Source organism: Typopeltis vanoorti, chromosome 7 (genome assembly GCF_054136105.1).
Source record: "Typopeltis vanoorti isolate ZY-2024b chromosome 7, IOZ_Tvanoo_1.0, whole genome shotgun sequence".
Taxonomy (NCBI): domain Eukaryota; kingdom Metazoa; phylum Arthropoda; class Arachnida; order Uropygi; family Thelyphonidae; genus Typopeltis; species Typopeltis vanoorti.
This window is the reverse complement of record NC_143555.1, coordinates 35,009,571-35,030,028: the sequence shown is the minus strand read 5'-3', so window position 1 is coordinate 35,030,028 and position 20,458 is coordinate 35,009,571. Positions and strand designations below refer to the sequence as shown.

The 20,458-nt window shown below is 36.3% G+C and overlaps 1 protein-coding gene across 2 annotated transcripts in view; it reads right to left on the bottom strand.

Moving 5' to 3' along the window:
* Positions 1-20,458, bottom strand: part of LOC150104578 (ATP-dependent RNA helicase DDX55) — a 370,346-nt gene that overhangs the window by 304,247 nt on the left and 45,641 nt on the right. For both annotated transcript variants that reach the window (XM_090395791.1, XM_090395793.1), the window contains exon 3: positions 20,131-20,265. In XM_090395791.1, coding sequence (XP_090251917.1) covers positions 20,131-20,265 — 135 coding nt within the window. The remainder of the gene's footprint in view (positions 1-20,130; positions 20,266-20,458) is intronic.

The window sequence follows — 20,458 nt, the reverse complement described above, 5'->3', positions numbered from 1 at the left end:
GTTTCATTCATAATAACAATTATAGCAATGAAACAAACACAACAGCATAAAGAATATTTTGATTTTTCTTTAACTTGCAAGACAGGCAAATTCTTTCCCATCTGAACTTATATATGTAGCATATAGTTGACCATGAATAAGGCAATCAAATAAGTCCAATTTTTGAGTATTTTATTGTAAGTATTGTATATATTGGTTGACTTGAAGAACGCAGGATAAATTAAACAAGGAATTGCAGTGATATCAATCAAGATGTGTATTAGCTGGAATTAGTGAATTCTTGGTATCAATATCTCTTCATCCTTGTCATTATAACTCAAACTGGTGATATACAGCTGTTTGCAAAATTGGGGAGAGCAATGCAGAGTCAAGTAGATGTTATGGACTTATAGGAGGACTTGAACAGAATGAATAAATGGACAGGTAATTGGAACTATAAGATTAAAAGTTCCAAAGTATAAGGTATGGAAATTTGGTAAGCAACGATTGGATGTAAAGTATACACTTGGTAAAGAAACTGTAAAGGAGGTAGAGGAAATGAGAGATCTGAAAGTAGTGGTGGACATGGACCTGAAATTCAAGACCATGCTACACAAGTTGTGAAGACATCACATCAGATAATGGCAAAGATGTGGAGGACCTCCACATCATTGCCATTAAGCAGAAATAGAGGTTATTATGCCATTGTATAAGGCCTTGATCAGTCCTCATATGGATTATTGTGCACAGATTTGGTCAATGGGTTTTCATGGTGACAAGGATATTATAGAAAGGATCCAGAGAAGATTCACAAAGATGGTCAGTGATTTGGAAAGTGGAGTATGAGGGCAGACTGAGAGAATGTAAATGCAAAGCCTCATGAAATAGGCAGAGAAGGGAGGGATATGATGGAGACATAAGTTAGTCAGGGGTTGTTATCAGGTTGACATAGAAAAGATTTTTCACAGAATGGTAAGGTGGGTAGAACCCTTCTGATAGGGTTTCTATCCCTGGAAACTGTATAAGGAAGGTGTGAGCAGGCTCTTTACATGGAGAATGGCTGGTGAATGGAATAAATATAATGCTTGAGTGTGTGTGTGTTGTGAATATAGACACATTGAATCAGTTTAAGGCACAGCTGGATGAGCATTGAGTCTATGAGTCCATTGAGGTTAGATGTTAATAATAATAATATAGTTAACTACATGGAGATTAACTATATAGTTAATACAGTTAATCCCCATGAGTAACTCTTAACATAAAAAGTTGGATACAGAGAATGTGCAACTTAAAGCACTGGCATGTGAAAATATAGTGATACCATGCCATTTATTAACACCAACTAATGCTGTTCTGATTCTAAACAGTGCAATTCCTTTGTTGTACACTAGTTCTTAAGTTATCACTCAAATCTAGATGGCTCAGGATTATGAAGGGAACAAGACTGTATATTAAGGATGTATGACAAAGAATAACTGAAGAAACTGCATTGCTCTCCCCAATTGCATCATCTGCAAACAGCTGTATATCACCAGTTAAACCTATCGCAATATCATTAATATATAAATTGAACAACAATGATGCCAAAACTGATCCCTGCAGCATACCACTAGCAAAGCTTCCTCTTTCAGGATACTGCACCTCCCCATATACAACTCTCTATTACCTATCTGACAGCTAGTCACCAATCCAACTCAGAAGTCTATTATCCAATCCCATCCATTTCAATTTATTTAGCAGCTTGTTGTTTGGCAGACTATCAAAAGCTTTTGCAAAATCTAAGTATACAATTGTATATGCATCTCCCTTGTCCAAGACATTTGTCATCTTATTATAGTATATAAGTAAGTTAGTACAACATGATGTCTCTTTAACAAACCCATGGTGAAAACCACAGAGAATACTCCTGTTATTAACCTAGTTCTATATCCTACTTCTCACCAATCTCTCTCTCTCTCGTACCTTTACCACAACCCCAGATATATACAAATTCACCTGTAATTTGTAGCTACAGCCTTATCACCACCTTTATGCAGTAGAACAGTTTTACCTCCTTTCCACTCTCCTGGAACCTGTGCTGTCATATGATGCTGCTGCTAATTCCCTGGAACATTTTCCTTAGACTGTGGTGACATGTGATCATATCCTATTGCCTTATTGACATCAAGTTTATTTATTTCCTCATATACCTCCTGCTCACCCACAATAAAGCCATTCTCTCCTATGTCCTCTACACTTAAGTTTCTCATTATTCACCCTGATGGGGATAAAACATCCTTATAAATTGATCACTGAATACCTCAACAATGTCTTCTGCAGCAGTTACCATTCTACCATTTTTATCCATTACCTTACTATAATCATTCTTCTTCATACTTACCACATATCTAAATAAGTCTAGGTTTTTTCCACCTGATTTTCTAATTCTGTTCATTGTGCATGTTTGTTGTCCTTACTGAGTGATTTGCCTAGCTTGTTGCTCTTCATGTAACTAATTATTACCATTATTCATCTTGTACTACCTCCAAGTGACTTCTTTTGCTTCCAGATTTCATGTTTAATCCCCTCATTCATCCATTTTACACCTACCTTATTCGGCCTTTTGTCCTTTGGAATACATTCACACATTGATGCTGTTATGTATTTCTTTGTTAGTTCCAAAGTAGCTCAGCTCCTCATTCCATGCTACAGTTCCAATCTGTCTCCTAAGCTTGTTGCAATCACCAGTAATTCAACATATATCCTTTCCTCACAGAAGTCTGCATATTGCTAGCCACAATCCAGGTGATCACTTCATGATCACGTTCACCAACTGGAGGAAAGTGTGAAAAAACCACTCACAATTACATCCTCTAATGAAATGATCAGATCTAAAACTCATGATCCCCATATGCTCTCCTTTACATGCTGCCTGAGATGGTTGTCTCTTCAAGAACTCGAGAAATTCATTTTCCTTATTCACAAATGTTATCTCTTCATTCCAATCTATACTGCCATAATTAAAATCACCCATAATAATCATCCTTCTTTTGTTCACTAATACAAGTTGATTATACACTTCATCACAACCCCCCATTTTCCCTGGCCTATAGCAACATCCAACTAAATATCTATTCTTGTCAACCTCCATCCCACACCACACTGCCTCAAAACCACTGCCACGATTTCCCTCTTTCATGTCTACCTTAAGGACTTAATTCTCCTGTTATCATCAGCAGCACTCCTCCCCCCTCTTCTTGTCGTTTCTATCCTCTCAAAAAACACTTTACCTTCCACTTCTATTCCTGTTAGGATATCATCTTCTTCAACCACATCTCACTTATTCCAATGATTTTGGGGCAAATAAACCAAATCATCTCCCTTATTTCTGATACTTTTGCATTTGTGATGATTATTATGGGTGATTTTAACAGTAGTTCACTTTTAGGTCTATAACCAGCCATACCCAAGCTACTTGCAGGTTGTAATTTTCCCACCACACCTGCTCTTGCCCACTGACCTTCATCACTACTCATATCCCGTCCTATTCCATTTCTATGCTGATCGTCCCCATGCATACATTCACTACTACTTCCAGCATCCACTCTCCCTATGCCATGTCTCCCTGTTCATGCATTTCTGTTTTCTCATCATCTCTCACACCAATACTGTTTCCATTGCCAAGCACGTCTATCTCTTCAAAACCACTCTCCTGATTTTTTTCACTTCATCTCTTACTTCTGATCTCTTGCCTGCATCACACACTGCACTTCCATCTAGCAATAGTTTCTCCAGTTCACTCACTCCAAAACCATTCAAATGCAATCCATCACATCTGTATAATTCCATCATTCCCTCAAATACTTGCCATACATCCATAATCTGCACTCCCTTCTCCTCACACAGCTCTATTAACATACGATTCATGATCCTGGCTCTGCGTCTCAACTCATCATTGTAATATCTCGGCAACACACACTGATAACCTTTTCCACTACACTGTTATCTTTCGCTCTCCTCAATAACCTCCTGATATTTGCCCTTACATTCTTCTTATGTCCACTTAAATCAACTGCCCCCCATAAGCATCATTAATTATCTTGTTGATTTCCTCCTAATGCTCAAAGCATGAATTATCTTGCTTATTCACCCTCCTGGATAGCAGACTTTATGGACTCTCTCATTAACAAAGGAATCTCCATACACTGCTATTCTCAAATCACTTGTCACTTCTTTTACCCTTTTTTTCTTTCATTCTATTCTTTTGCATACTTTCATTTGTTTTCACTAAACATCTAGCATCACTCCAATCATATTTATATAAGATTTCTTTATTTTGTTTATTGGTTGGATAGAATCTTTCCCCCTCCAATATACCCTATTCCTCCTAAGGGTTTAAATTTGAAAGAAGGCTAGTTCAGAAGCCTTAAGGTAGCAGCCCTACCACAGAACTATTCCATCGTCAGGCTAGTCCCCTGACATGGAGAACATAATTATACTTGTAAGCTGACAGATAAAGATAATTGGATTGAATCTATGGAAAACGACCCTGGAATGGAAAAGGTAAAACAAAAATGGAAATGATAAAATATAACACACATAGCAAACTGGAATGTAAGAGGAATAGCATATAAAGAAATAGAATTAGACCAATTATTAAATGAAAGAAATTTTAGAATAGCAGTAATCACTGAAACAAAAAAAAATTAAAAGGAACTATGGGAACCGAAAAATTTAATGTGATATACAGTGGAGTTGACAGAGACAAAAGAACACAAGCAGGAGTAATGATTTGGATTCATAACTCCCTTTCAAAACAGTTAAAACATTATAAATTATGGAATGAAAGAATAATAGAAGCTAGAAAAAAATAAATAGAGGCTATTTAACAATAACTGGTTTATATGCCCCCAAAAGAAGAAAGAGAACAGGATAATATTGATTTTTATAATCAGCTACAAAACATATATAATAAAATAAATAAAAATGATTATGTAATTTTAGCAGGAGACTTAAATGCAAGAATTGAAAACACGAAAATGAATAATAATATAGGAATACATTGAGAACATACTCTAAATTGTAAAAAATTGATTCACTTTGTAGTTTATAATAACCTAAAAATAATGAATTCCTTCTATAAAGACATACATAAATATACTTGGGCAGCAAGAGGATGGAAATCAATATTAGATTACTTCATATTAAATGAAAAGACATCAAAATTTTCACTAGATGTTAGAGTTCACAGAGGATATGAAATAAGCAGTGACCACTTCCTTGTTAAAATAAAATTAAGATTACCACCTAAATGGCTACAAGTAACAAGAACAGAAAGAAAAAAGCTGAAACATTTCTTTATAAAACTAGACTATTGAATGACACATACGTACAATGGTTATATGAACAAAGAATTAACCAATATCTAGATAATATAAAACAAAATGAAGAAATAGAATGGCTTAATATAAAAATGATAATAAATGCAGCAGCAAATGAATGACCTTTCCCTTAGGAAAGGTCAAAAAATTCAATAGAAGGAAAAAACTGAAGATCTGGGATGATACAATCAAAGAAATAATCAAAAAGAAAAAAAGAAGCCTATCACAAATGGTTAAGTAGTAAAAGATTAGAAAATGAAATAGAATATAAAAGAATAAGAGCCACAGATAAAAGAGAAGTCAGAAAAAGACAGAGAATCATGGAACAAATTTGTTTCTAATTTAGAACATGATTTATATAAAATAAGACCCAATGTATATAAGATTTTGAAACACTTAAATGCAGATACCAAAGAAAACATAAAATTAAATGCCGAATTGAAATTAGAAGAATTTCTAAATTACTACACAGAATTGTGGACAGACAAATATTTTAAAAAAGACAACTGGCAAACAATTAACGAAAATGAAAAGGAAATAACTAAAGAAGAATTAGAAATCAGCCTGAAAGAAACAAGAAACAGAAAATCACCAGGAGAAGAAAAGCTATATAGGTTCAGAACTATATAAATACACAGGAACAAGATTCAAAGAAAGAATCTTATTATTTTTAAATAAAATTAATTCAACTGGTATCTCCCCAATAAAATGGAAAAAAGCAATTGTGATTCTTATCTTTAAAAAAAGGTAATAGAGATGACCTAAAAACTATTGAGGTATCAGTATACTAAATTCCTGTTACAAAATATATAGCAGAATCTTAAATAGCAAACTAATGAAATATTCCGAAAACTTAATTTTAGAAGTACAGAATGGATTTAGAAAAGGACGATCATGTATAGACCCGGCCTTTTGCCTAAAATTAATAATAGAGAAAAGAAGATAATAGAATTTAGAAACGCGTATTGCATTTATTGACTTTGAAAAAGCATTTGACAAACATTACTTAAATTACTTATTAGCTCTTTATACTTAAGCATTTGACAAAGTTAAAAGAAACATATTATTTAACTTTATTTAATATTATTTAACCATTAAAGGGCAAAATCCAGCAAGAACTAAAATAGTAATAGATAACAAGATCTTAGAACAGGTGAATTCATTTAACTACCTAGGATGTATGATCATATATGAAAATGAAAAAGATATAAACGTAAAAATTGCAAAATATTTAAAAATAACAGGTGCAATTAACTCTATATTTAAACCAAACGCAGTTCAAAAACAAAAAAGACTAAAAGTATACAATGCATTAGCCCTACCAGTCTTAATGTATTGAAGCGAAATCTGGACAATAAAACAAAAAGACAAACAAAGATTAATAACAGCAGAAACGAAGTTTATGAGAAAAGTTGCAAAGTATATCCTATTTGGTCGCAAAAGAAACAAAGATTTTTTTTTTTTTTTTCGATTATTATTATTACGGGTGACTCCAAGGAGGCCTTACTCATCAAGGGAGGCCCTAAACATAATCATATCCACACAACTATATGACATTCTCACAGTATCTATCATACCTTGCCTTGAACTCACTCACCGTCATAGCACCCTCAACAGACTCTGGCAGCTTATTCCACTCATTTACCACTCTATAAATAAAGAACCCAGCTCTAACACCCTTACTAACCACACTCTTGCCCAGCTTCCATATGTGTCCCCTAGTTCTACCACCACCAGTCCTGTTCTCAAAAATATCCTCTGAATTAATCCTATAGAAACCCCTTAGCAATTTGAATGTCTCAATCATATCTCCCCTTTTCCACCTATCAACCAATTTCTGCAACCCACATATCTTCAACCTGTTCTCATGAGGTTCATTCCATAGACCTGCTGTCATCTTGGTCACTCGCCTCTGGATCCTCTCCACCTCCTCCCCATCAAGAAGAAACCTAGGTGACCAAATCTGGGCACAGTAGTCGAGATGAGGTCTAATCAAGGCTTGGTACAGAGGTACAATAACTTACTTGTCTCTGCTCGTCAAAGTATTTTTCAACAACCAAGTGAGTTGAGTTGATTTAGCCACTTTTGCAATGTGACCCCTCCCCCAAACTTCATCTCCCTATCCACCAACACTCCCAAGTCCTTCGCCTCATCAATCTCCTGGAGTACAGTTCCACCAATGTGGTATACTGCTGCTAATCTTTTCACCCCAAAATGCATAACCTTACATTTTGTCACATTAAATTGACATCCATTCTCCTTAGCCCAGAACTCCAATCTATCTAAGTCATCCTGCAAGACTTTGACATCTTCTGCATTCACTATTGCCCTACCCAACTTTGCATCATCAGTGAACAAATGAATTGTTCCACTTAGATCCTTCCCTATATCGTTAATGAACAGATTAAACAGCAGTGGTCCAAGAACAGAACCCTGTGGCACACCACTAGTCACAGGCCGTCTTTTGGACTCTATTCCTGAATAAACTACTCTCTGATATCTCTCCATCAACCACCCACCTATCCATCTCACCAACAATTATATCCATTCCCGTATGTTGCAGTTTACAGATTAGAATTCCATCTGGTATCCTGTCAAATGCCTTAGCCAGGTCCAGCAGTATCACTGTAAACCCATTACCCTTATCCAGTTCAGCCGTCACTGTGTTATAAAACTTGAGCAAGTTACTGAGACATGATCTACCATGATCACAAAGCCATGCTGTCCCCCATACAGTATCTCATTTTCATCAATCTATTCCTGTATTTTTCCCTTGACTACTTTCTCCAAGACCTTGATAACAACTCCTGATATGCTGATCGGTCGGTAATTTGCAACAGTAGTCTTGGATCCTCCTTTATGCAGTGGAACTATTTTCCCCTCTTTCCACACCTTCGGGACTCGGATTAAACAACATGGTCAAGGGCACTGATAATTCTTTAGCCGCTTCATGTAAGACCCGTGCCTGTATACCATCCAATCCCACAGATGTATTCACATTAAGGTTCTGTAATAGACTATTCACCTCCACTTCATTCATCACAATTCCCGTGTAAACTAATGGTCCTTCATTTTTTCAATGTCACCACCTGGATGATATACCCTTGCAAAGTGCACTCTCAGTAATTCCACTATATCAACTGATTCAGTGACCTCCTTACCATCAGTATTCCTTAATATCATTCTGCCGTGTACATTTTTTTTTTTTTTGCTTGCAGCATACTGAAAGAACTGTTTGTGATTCTCTTTAGCTTGCATAGCTAGTTTCCTTTCATAATCCGCTTTTGCTTTTTTTTTTACCACACTCATTACCCATCTGGCCTGCGCTTTATACCATTCGTGTCCCTGCAGGTCACCTTTTTCTTTAAATTTCGTCCACAGTTGTTTCTTTTTTTGCAGCTCAAGCTTAATGGTGTTATTCATCCATTTAACCCCTACCTGTTTTACTATTCGGACCCTAGGTATACAATCAGCCATAACCTCCTGTAAAGCTCCTTGACCACTTCCCATGCTCTATAGACATCCAGCCCTTGAAGTTTTACATGCCATGGCACTGATCCAAGCAATCTCCTAAGCTTGTCATACTTGCCAGCACAGTAATTCCACATATATAACCTGTCTTAATCAAAAATTCCACACCTTTAGCCACCTCCCAGTCAAGACCTTATGATCACTCTCACCAATAGGTGGCAAAATGGTCATATTCATTACAGTCAAATTCTCAGATGCTATTAACAGGTCAAGCACTCCCACACCCCTAGTATTTTCAATTACATGCTGTTTCAGATAGTTATCCCTTAATAATTGAATAAAATCCATTTCCTTCCTCACATGTGTCCTCTCCTCCTTCCAATCAATGTTGCCATAGTTGAAATCCCCCAAGAATTAAACCAAGAACCAGTAATACAAAAAATATAAACATAAATGGATGGAACACGTTCAAAGAATGAAAACAGAAAGATTACCCAAACAAGCCTTAAAGTACAAGCCATTAGGAAAAAGAAAACCAGGACGTCCTCTTAAACAATGACTTCTAAGGCCGAAACAGGCCATCCTAGGCCTAAATCCTCGATACGCATGATGATGATAGAATTTTTCACATTTATGTCCAAGATGGTGCACTGAGTTCGAAATGAGAATGATATGTATTCCAAAGAATGGCAATGTCACGTTGCCATTTTCACAGGAGCTTAGAAACAAGACACGTGCACCGCAAGCACAATACACAGTAATTGAGGACGAAAAAGGAAGCTATTCTTTCTCCTAAAAGTCCTACCGACACAGTAGTCACCCTTTTGTCAATTCAAAATGAGAATGATATGTATTCCAAAGAATGAAGCTCAAGTATAAAAAAATTAAACTGAAAACAATTATATATGTACAATAGGCACATGCTTACTAAATAGCTTAAGGAAATTACAACGTACAGTAGAATATACATTAAAATAAATTTTAATACACTTCCAATATTTCGGCAATGTCACGTTGCCATTTTCACAGGAACAACTCAACGCTCTCTTACATGGCCACAACTTCGCTATTGCACCCAGAAGAATACCTGCTGAAGACATTATGATACAAATTGAACGCGGGATACGACACCTTCCATCGCCAACGATATTAGACTGGATGTGGCTAGTGTTCTGACCAAAGCAAAACCACCAAAAACCAACAGGCCCAATAAGGAATTCAAAGCTCTGGAAGGATTAAAGAAAAACAAGGAAATAATAATCACAAAAGCAGATAAAGGGAACACCACAGTGTTGCTTAACCAAACAGATTACATGGGTAAGCTTAATGCTCTATTGTTAGATCAGGCTACTTACCTCCCTATCGAGTACAATCCCACCAACCCACAAATTAGAAAACTCCACAGGCTCCTTAAGAAGGTCACTTCTTGGCCTGTACAAGTCACTAACAAATTAAAACCGTTTAACTCCATACCCCCCCCCATATATATATATGGACTCCAAAAAATACATAAAGAAAATGTGCCATTACGTCCCATAGTGGATGGCATTGAGTCCCCCACATACAAACTAACTAAACGTTTGGCCAACACTCTCACACACCATACTGGCAACACACTGAGTTTTTTATGTGTGAAAACACATAAAAAACTCAGTCTACTTCAAAGCCAGCATAGAAAACCTTACACTCCGACACACTGACTTAATGGTCAGTTTTGATGTCTCCTCCTTATTCATAATTGTCCCACTCAAAGAATCCTTAGAGCTATTCCAAGCTAAATTTCCTCCCGATATCAGCCCTATTTCAGTTCACAATGAACTCATTTTGTTTGGCAAGGAAAATTCTACTTTTTATGGAGACTTTTGAAGAGAAAGCCTTAAACTCTGCCCCACAAAAACCAACCATATGGCTTCGCTATGTTGATGATGTGTTCGCTATTTGGCCACATGGCTCTGATGCACTCCTCTCCTTCTTAATACACTTAAACAACCAACACCCCAGAATCAAGTTCACCCTGGAAGAAGAAAAAAACAATTGACTTCCCTTCTTAGACACACTAGTCACCCACCAACCTGATGGAACTTTGGTTTTCTCAGTTTATAGAAAACCCACCCACACAGGAAGATACATCCACCAACAATTCCCCCCCACACACACACAACAATATGGAGTCATTAAGACACTACACAACAGGGCTAGACTTTTCTGTTCAAATGACAATACCCTAACCACAGAACTAAACCACATTCTCAACACTTTCTCAGCCAATGGCTACCCCCAAAAAAAATCCAAAAAAATACTGAAACCAATAAACCACAACCCCCCCCCCCTCCTTCACAACAAGGATTACTCTAAATCCATCACCATTTCCTATATCCGAGGCACCTCGGAAAAAATTACAAAAATCCTAAAAAAACATGACTTGACCTCTTGTTACAGACCATATAGAAAATTGGCATCCCTTATCTGCTCCACTAAAGACCAACCTCCTCCCCTAGACCTACCTGGTGTATACCAGGTCCCTTTCAGCTGTAAGCTGTCCTACTTTCGCCAAACAGGCAGGATGGCTAATATCAGAATTTCATCCGGTTTCACCAATATAGCTGCACTGGTCTTGCAGACCATGCTCTGGATACCCTCCATAGAATATGGTGGAAGAAAGCCATGATAATACACCATAGTAAATTCAAATACGAAAGGCTATTCATGGAATCAGTCTCAGCCCTAAGAAACAATCCAAACCTCAACAAATTTGGTTGCATCAGACTGCCCCAAATTTGGGAAACCTAAATCAGAAGACGTTCAGCCCAAACGGCCAAGAATACCTACATTGCCCGCTAGGGGGCACCATCAGGACTTTTAGGAGAAAGAATAGCTTCCTGCTTCATTCTCATTTACTGTGTATTGTGCTTGAGTGCACGTGTCTTGTTTCCAAGTTCCTGTGAAAATGGCAACATGACGTTGCCGAAATATTGGAAGTGAATTAAAATTTCTTTTAATGTATATTCTATTGTACGTTGTAATTTCCTTAAGCTATTTAGTAAGCATGTATAACCAATGTCTAAGTCTTTCCACGAGAATTACAATAGGCACAATTCTATACAATAAATTATTCTCCTTATCACTCTACAGACCCACGAGAGCTCACTTTAGTGAGTACAGGCATGGCAAACCCGAAGCACCTGATGCTGGATCATACCTTACTTCACGTAACATACATCTGTTATGTTATCTGTAGACTGGTCCCTCCCGTTTTTCTTTTCTTCTTACTCCTTCCCCCCCAATGCTATTAGAATATTTGAGGGCTAGGGGTGAATCTTTCCTATTTTGCTATTTCATCTCTTCTCATGTGGAAAGGGCCTCTCCAACCCAACCACTTTCTTCTTGCAGTGACTTTACTCCAAATTGCTAATATGGTTGTGCCTTATAATGCATTTCATGCTGCATCGGTTGTCGCACAGAATAATCAGAGCTGCGTTCAGGGCTTAGGAAGAGGGTTCTGTTCGAGAAGTATATTACAGTCTCCATCAAAAATCAGTGATATTGCGAATGAGCAACACAGAAGATATAAGATTAATCTTAGAAGGGAATTTTACATTGGCACGTGGAATGTTCAAGGTCTACAGATCGGCACTCTTGAAATTGTAAAGAGATGGATAGGTACAAGATTGACATCCTTGGAATTACAGAAACCAGATGGAATGGAAAAGGTCACTTCAAAAGACAGGATGGTAAGCTAGTTATTTACCGAGGTGGTAACTCAAAACATTATGGGGTAGCTGTGATACTGAAGACATCTCAGGCAAGAAGCCTTTTTGGTTATAACCCCCATTAATGATAGAATACTTTCTATTAGACTTAAGACGATGACGAGGTCAAAAAAGCAGTCAATACGTGGTTTGCATCACAGGCAGCAACTTCTACGACGAAGGTATACAACTCTTGGTACCCCGTTATGATAAGTGCCTGAACAATTGCGGAAATTATGTAGAAAAGTAGTGAAAGTGAAAGATGTCTACTTTAATTTCCAATAAAGTTTTTTTTTGTAAGTATGTTTTTGTTTCTCTGACAGCCCATCGGAGCTTACTTTCTGGACGTCCCTCGTAGAAAAAATACAAGTGGTTCTAGCAGCAGCATCTGCAGACTCATTGCACTTAATTCTAATTTGGCCAGGAATCCAGTACAGCAGTATATCATTTCTTCAGGATGTGAATTGTACACAGGAGGAAATGGCCTGTAAAGAACTCAATGAATCTGTATAAATCAAACATTTTTGGAAGTGGTTTTTCTTTTATGTACAAAACCAAAGACTTTAGAATTATATGGCAGAGTTGCATCAATAAAGTTTTTAACACAAAGAGGGAAAGTACCATCTGAGATAGGTTATGCAGGTCTTTTAATATGCCAGATCTCCAGAGTGTGTCAAAAGCATTTGTTTTCCTTGTCAAAGAAAAGTCACACTAGATGTTCATGTTTCAAGAATGCATCTTTTATACAGGTTTCTAAATAGATCAAATGGTGTCTACAAAAGCCACATTGTGTGGTGGACAAAAGGTGAATTCTTTCTAAATACCAGAGAAGTCTGACATTTACCATTTTCTTCAATATTTTACAAACACAGCTGGTCATAGCAACAGGTCTGTAATCGTTTGCTCATGTTGAATTCTTTCCTAGTTTTGAAATGGCAATTACAACAAACTTATGTTGTAATTGCCATTAAATCCAGAAATTGCCATGTAAATCCAGAAACTCTTCCTGTGTAAGTATTCTGTTGCACAGAAAGGGGAGATCCAGAAATTGATGTTTTATCATCTCCTAATGGATGTCATCTGGACCTTAATAAGTCTAGATGACACTAACATGAAACAGTAAAGGAGTTCTTTTTAGTTCCTCCTTAATGAATAGCTGATTGTAGCCCATTTGTAGAAACGTTTTACCACTGTTTCCCTTGTTGGTCTTACAACATCAAAAATTAGGGATATGAAGCTGTTGCTGAGATTCTAGCAAACTTTTCTCCTTCTACAATACTCTAGGTTTGACAACACCATATTTATTGCATTCCAAGGTAGACAAATGGTGTGATCTATGTCTACCCTTCCTTTTGTGAATGTCATCCCATACAGGTTTTGCAATGGCTGCCTACTTAATAGATGACATACACTGGATAGAAGATTGCTCAAGCCTCTGATGTCTAACATAACGTGCTTTGGGCCGAGCATGTTTGAAAGCTATAAGATTCAATGTGGCTGAGTATTTATGAAACATACCCATGTTCTGTCCTGATCTTTTTTTTTTTTTTTTTTTTTTTTGGCTGCTTGGCACTCAGGATCCCACCAAGGCTGTGGATAGAATGGAAACTAGGATGATGTTTTTGGAACTGCAGTTGTTGCTGGACAATACAATTTGTTACATATGTCACTGCTTCATTACCATGTGTTTAACTGCCTCACAATTAAATTTTGCAAGACAGGAAAGGCATTCCAGTCAGCCTGGTCAATTTTCTACATGGACATCTGTGTAGCAGAACATGGTTCCTAAGAGGACATTGTATAAATCATAAGAAAATTATCACTTCCATATATGTTCTCTTCAATATCCAACATGAGCAGTTGTTATGCCCTGCTAAGTTGGAATATTAAAGTTTCATCTTATCATTGCATAACAGAGCGAACACCCAATAAGAAACATTAAAATATGCTTGGTATCTAGGTATGAGTAGTTATGAATACATTAATAAGAAAAGAAAGAATTGTAAAGTAATGAGATGTTATTTACTTGGTATAAAAGAAAAGAATATATAGGAAAAGTGTGCAAATATTATGTGTATAATTTAATACTGAATTAAGGTCGACATTATCTTTAGTATGAATTAACCTTTACTGTGAAAATACGTGCAAGAACCAGACCAACATAATTTGGGTAAACGTAAGCTCAAAGTTCGGGGGGGGGGGGGGGGGGGGGGGCAAAGCAGACAGTTGCCCCAAGCGGTCTCGTGCTCACAGAATGTGATTAGAAGTAGCAGGAGACAATCGGACAATATGAAGTCAGATACACGTGATGACGAAATATACGTGCCGTGTGAACAGCCAAGTTACGGTGATGGCCATTAGGAAGGAGGTATAAAAGGGTTAGAACCTCCCCCCCTCTTGTTTTCTTAGTCTCACCGTGTGGTTGATCGGAGCTCTGGGTGCGTGGACCATAGCTGCCATGCGATCGGACGGTTTTCAGCAGGAAATCTAATCCCGAGATACGGCAGCAGGCTATGCTGCATGGAATGTCGAGGAATGTACGTGTCTGGAATGATGTGATAATAGAGATCAAGGAGATGATCGTGTTCAAATACTGATGATCAGGAAAAGATGAACAAAGGAGTATAGATAAGTAGATAATTTATTCTTTGTTATGTGTGTGAAACCAGAAATTAACATTATGTGAAACTTTAATGACAAGCGACTCAGGGATAGCAACTAAAAGAGACTGTATCAGAAAAGACTTGTTTGTTGTAGAAGATTATGAAAGGACAGGCACTGTATGAATCTGAATATTATGTGTAATTTAAAATGCTTAACAGGATTTGATCTATAGAGTAAAAGTTAACTGAGATTGTAAAGAATAAGATCATAGTGAAAAAAAAAATGTTTTGTATAGAGTAACTTAGATTGATTGAAATTTGATAGAGTTGTCTGTAGAAGGTATAAGATCAGATATGATTTATGCCTTAGGTAAATTTTGAATGGAACCTTTTTACTTGTATTATTAGCAATATGTATATTATGCTTAATAAACCTTGCTATTCTTTAACCAATTTTTGTCTCTTTATGGAATTCGATGCACCACTTGTGAAATCAGTTACGAATCTGGGCGGGAGATTTATAGAAAATAATTCAGGTCACGATTGCATATCTTGTGTTATCTTTGTTCACTTATTGCCAATTTCTTGATTAACATTCTAATTAATCTAAAGGTCCTAAGTGGCGCAGCAGAAATAAATAAATTTTCTTAGGACTTAACGAGAGGTTGGTAACGAAGTGTCTGCCACATAGGTTTTGGCTCAACCCTCGGGCTATTCCTTTGTGACCCAGAGATACCACGTGCCACACATTAGCCAGATTTTCAGGAAATCAAAAGACACAAGAATTTCATTTGAAGGGGTACGACACAACACAGTGGAAGAATAACAGGAGAGTAGATTATAAGAACTACAAGTGGGCAAGCATAAGGAAGAAGGCACTGAGTATTATTAAAGGAACAGATCAATATTGTCACACATACGCTCAACGATATAGCCTCATTCATTCATGTTGAAACTATCCCACAGAATGTTATATCTATTAAAGTCATCCATAACAAGTATAGGCTGAGGCAGTCGTAATGTAAAGTTATTAATGCTAATCTCGTTTAACTCCAAAACTTGGTTGTAAATAAACAGTACATATTATAATAAGAAATCCCATGGACAGGCTATTACTTCCAGAGCAATATTAAGATACTGAAAAGGAATATGATTGCCCACTAGGATAGCAACTCCACCGAACAGAAACATCTGATTCTTAAAAATAACAGTGAAATGCCATAAGGCTGGAGGGGAAGTCTTCTCTGTTTCAAATATGTTTCCTACAAACAGTTCTGCAGTTAGAATGATGTATAGCAACACGGGGCCAGTTTTATCATTAGGCAAACCTAGGCAATTGCCTAGGGGCGCTAAGACTTCGGGGCACCAGATTTTGCTATATAGTTTGAGGAAAACTTACAACCTTCAAAAAAAATTAGTAAAACTTTGATTAATAATAAAAGACTGAAATAAGTCAAGCCGTCCTGGTGCTTGCTGATGAGCCTATATTATTTTCACCTTTCTCTATTTCTTCCACTCCCCTGCTCTTTGTATACTTAACCACAAGTGCAGAGATTTTTCCTCCTTCTGGAAAATAAATAACATTAAAAAAAAAATTTTTTTTTGATGTTTATAATGATATTATTTTTATAAATATCCACATATGTAGTGTACATGTGCTTGTGTGAGCGTGACAAAATATATAGAGAGAGACAATGTATAGGGGCGCCTAAATTTTCTTTGCTTAAGGGAATCAGATACTCTCGGACCGGCCCTGTAGGAAGATGGTCTGATATTATAGGTAAGGCATGGTTGTATGCTATTTCCACAAATACTTTTCATTTATATGAACCACACATAATTAAGGAAGGTTGTATTAAACATATATAAATAAGAAATGTTATGCTTGGTTCTTTTTTTTTTTCAATGCAGATGTCCTTCAGTAAATCTGCTGCAGTAACCTTTAGATAAATAACTGTGCCAAACTGATACAGAAAGCAGCAATAAAAAAAGATAAAAACTATGCACAGATGGGAGCACGGTTACATTAATTGCATTCTTAAGGGTGAATCTATAGAACAATTAAATCATTTGATATTTAGGATTATTATTAAAAGAAGATGGAAATAAAGTAATGCTTGTATGGTGAAAATCTAGATGTATAAATCTGTTTCAACCAAAAGTGACAATGTTCAAACCATTTTACCACTTGGATCAGAGGATCAAAGATAAGTGGGTTTTTGAAGAAAATTAGGGGACTGTCTTCACTATTAAACACAGTTCTTTTTTCTATTCATTTCATCTTTTGATGGAATAAATAAAAAAATAGAATTGCCTTTAGGATAAACAAAATAACTTGCCATCATTAATATTGAGGAAAGCAGAGCTAAACTAAGTGGTGTAGTCACTTAAACAGAATGGCAGCCATGAAAGATTAGAAAACAAAGTTTGTGGTAAAAATGGCAGGGAAATTACCTAGATGATGACCAATATACAGACTTGATGCAGCACAGGAGTGCATGATTAAGCTGAGACATAAGATTGGTTTGGAACAAAAGTTGTTTGTTGAAAACTAGTAATCTGAATTCCACAGGATGTAAACCTGTCACACTAAAGTACTGTTGCTGGGATAAGGATTAGATATTCTAGAAACTTAGTTCTAGTGACCAAACATGGAACATTTTAGGCACAATTTTTAGAGTTAACAAATTAAGTATGGAAATAAACAACAGAATTAAAAACTGGTATGGCAGTCAAATGAATATATTTATATGGAATAAGAGAAACTAGCCTGTATACAATACGGTGTTTAAACCAATTTTTACTTTTGGAACTGAAAAGTAAAAAGTTTTTACTTTTTACTTTTTAAAAGTAAAAAGTAAAAACTTTTACTTTTTACTTTTAAACCAATTTTTACTTTTGGAAGACTGTAGACCGCAGATACAAGAATTCTGAGAAGAATTAGGGAAATGAACAGATGGCATCAATTGCAGTATCCTATAAAAATATGAGGATATAAGGAACGAACTTGACATTGCTAGCATTCTACAATGTGTAAACAGAGCTAATCTCAAGCAGTATGGCCACTTCTCCAACTAACTTTCTCCAACTCTCCAGAGTCGGAGAAGGTTAGCAAAGCAGCTGTATGATGCCATTATGGACAGGAAAAAAGACCCAGAGGAAGACCAATTAATAGGTGGATTGATAAAGAAAGAACTGCCTTAGAAAATTAAAATATACGATCTGAAAATATTGGAGTCCTGACAGATAACAGACTGATTTGGAGGACTGTTGATAGGAAGTCAGTAATAATGTCAACTTTTCACAAAGTACTAATCATGATATCCTGTACACCTCCCCTCAATGGTACATATCAGGAATTTGATTACCATATTTCTTGAATCCTTCCTGAGCAATACCTACCCTGTAACACAGCAGGTTGATAGCATCCATCACATGCAGGCTACACAGATATGCATCATTAACATAAAAACAGTAGACTTATTGGACAGAACAAGCAATTATAACAATGTTTTAGGGCATATTTTCATGGGACTCCTTAGACCTTGATAACAGTAGAGCAAAAGAATATTAGCTCATGCTATTCTACTTTTGCTCTACTGTTATCAAGGACCTAAGGAGTTCCGTGAAAATATGCCCTAAAACATTGCTATAATTGCTTGTTCTATCCAAAGTCTACTGTTTTTAAGTTCTTCCACTATAACCTGGACCTTCAACTGCATGAAATAACACAAATTTATCACATTATGTGATCTTTCTCAAATTCTCTAGTGTCCAGTGCCGAGATTCCTTTGCCTACCTTAGATGTAGCTGCCTGTTTTTTGTTAAAAAAACTGTGGTACCTGCAACATCTTGCTGTTATGCCAAATTCAGAACACTGTTCTATATTGACATTCAGCCTCCCTTTTTAAGCCCAAACATAAAAATTTATAAAAAGAAATTAATAGTTGTTTAGCATCACAGCAAACCAACAACACACACACACACACACACACACACACACACACACACACTGCAATATGAACATAACCTGTCTGACATATATAATCCTCTAGTCAGATAATGCCAAATATTACAGATAGAAGCTGTAGTAACAAATATCACTCTGGCACGGATGTTTGCAAAAGTGGTGCATCATTTTCACCACACAATCTAAGACCTTGTCAGGAGTGATTTGAAAATGTACTATACTTAGTCTCTAGAGCAAGGATCAGTGATTATCAAACAAAGCCCACTCAATATAACTGTAGCATGGATGTTTTTCGTTTTTTTTTCCCCCTTCCAGAATGTGGCGAATTATTTTCATCATACAATCTAAGACTACCACCTTGTCAGAAATGGTTTGAAAATGTACTCTGCTTAGTCTATAGAGCAAGGTTTTCAAGATTATAGTCCACTCACAATACTATGTGCCACAGTTTTGCAATCTTTTTTGAGCAAATGCCATGAAGAATAAATATAAAAAAATGAGACCTAAAAGAGAAGAAAGAGATAAGGACATCACATTAAGGCTACCTAGCTACAAGAAACAGTGCCTGCAATATGAATGAAGAAATGAAAACTCACACAAAACTGATCTGACAAAGTTATGTGCATATGCCTGGTTCTGCAATGAGTCGTCAGATATTTGCTCACCAACCAACTCACTGTAGATCTGAATCCCACCATGAGTGTGGATATTTGTCAATGTCTTAAGATTTGAATTAAATCAACCAGACCAGGTTTCCTGGAGCTCTGAAATTTATTTTAAAAAAAAAATGTTCCATGTCTTGGTCTCTAAAACAGGATTTTCACATTCTAACATTTAGCCCACCCAGGGTATTAATACTAATGTATCATAAGCTAACAGCCTTTCTTGAGCGGTATTCACATAAAGAAAATGAAAGTGTATGATTTTCAACATTATTCTAATTGCACCTCTATACTACTTAACAAATTTAAGTATTTCAAAATAAAATTTCAGTTTACCTCTTGCTTTTTCAATGGTTCCTTTTTTAATAAAATTTCCAGAACAGGAACAAGAAAAGCTAAAGTTTTCCCACTACCTGTAACAGCTTCAACAGCCACATCTTTGTTGGATAAAAAGAGAGGAATACAAGCAGCCTAAAAAAAAAAAAAAAGTAAAATATTATTGATCAGAAAATACACTTAAATAGAATGGCACCCTTTATTTTTAAAGAGAAAATATTTTACTTCTGTGCAATGAATTAAGGTGAGTGCAGATAATGGCAGTAGAAGAAATTAGCCATGAAAAATGAAAAGAAATGTCTCCACAGTAGACTGACTAACTGAAAGG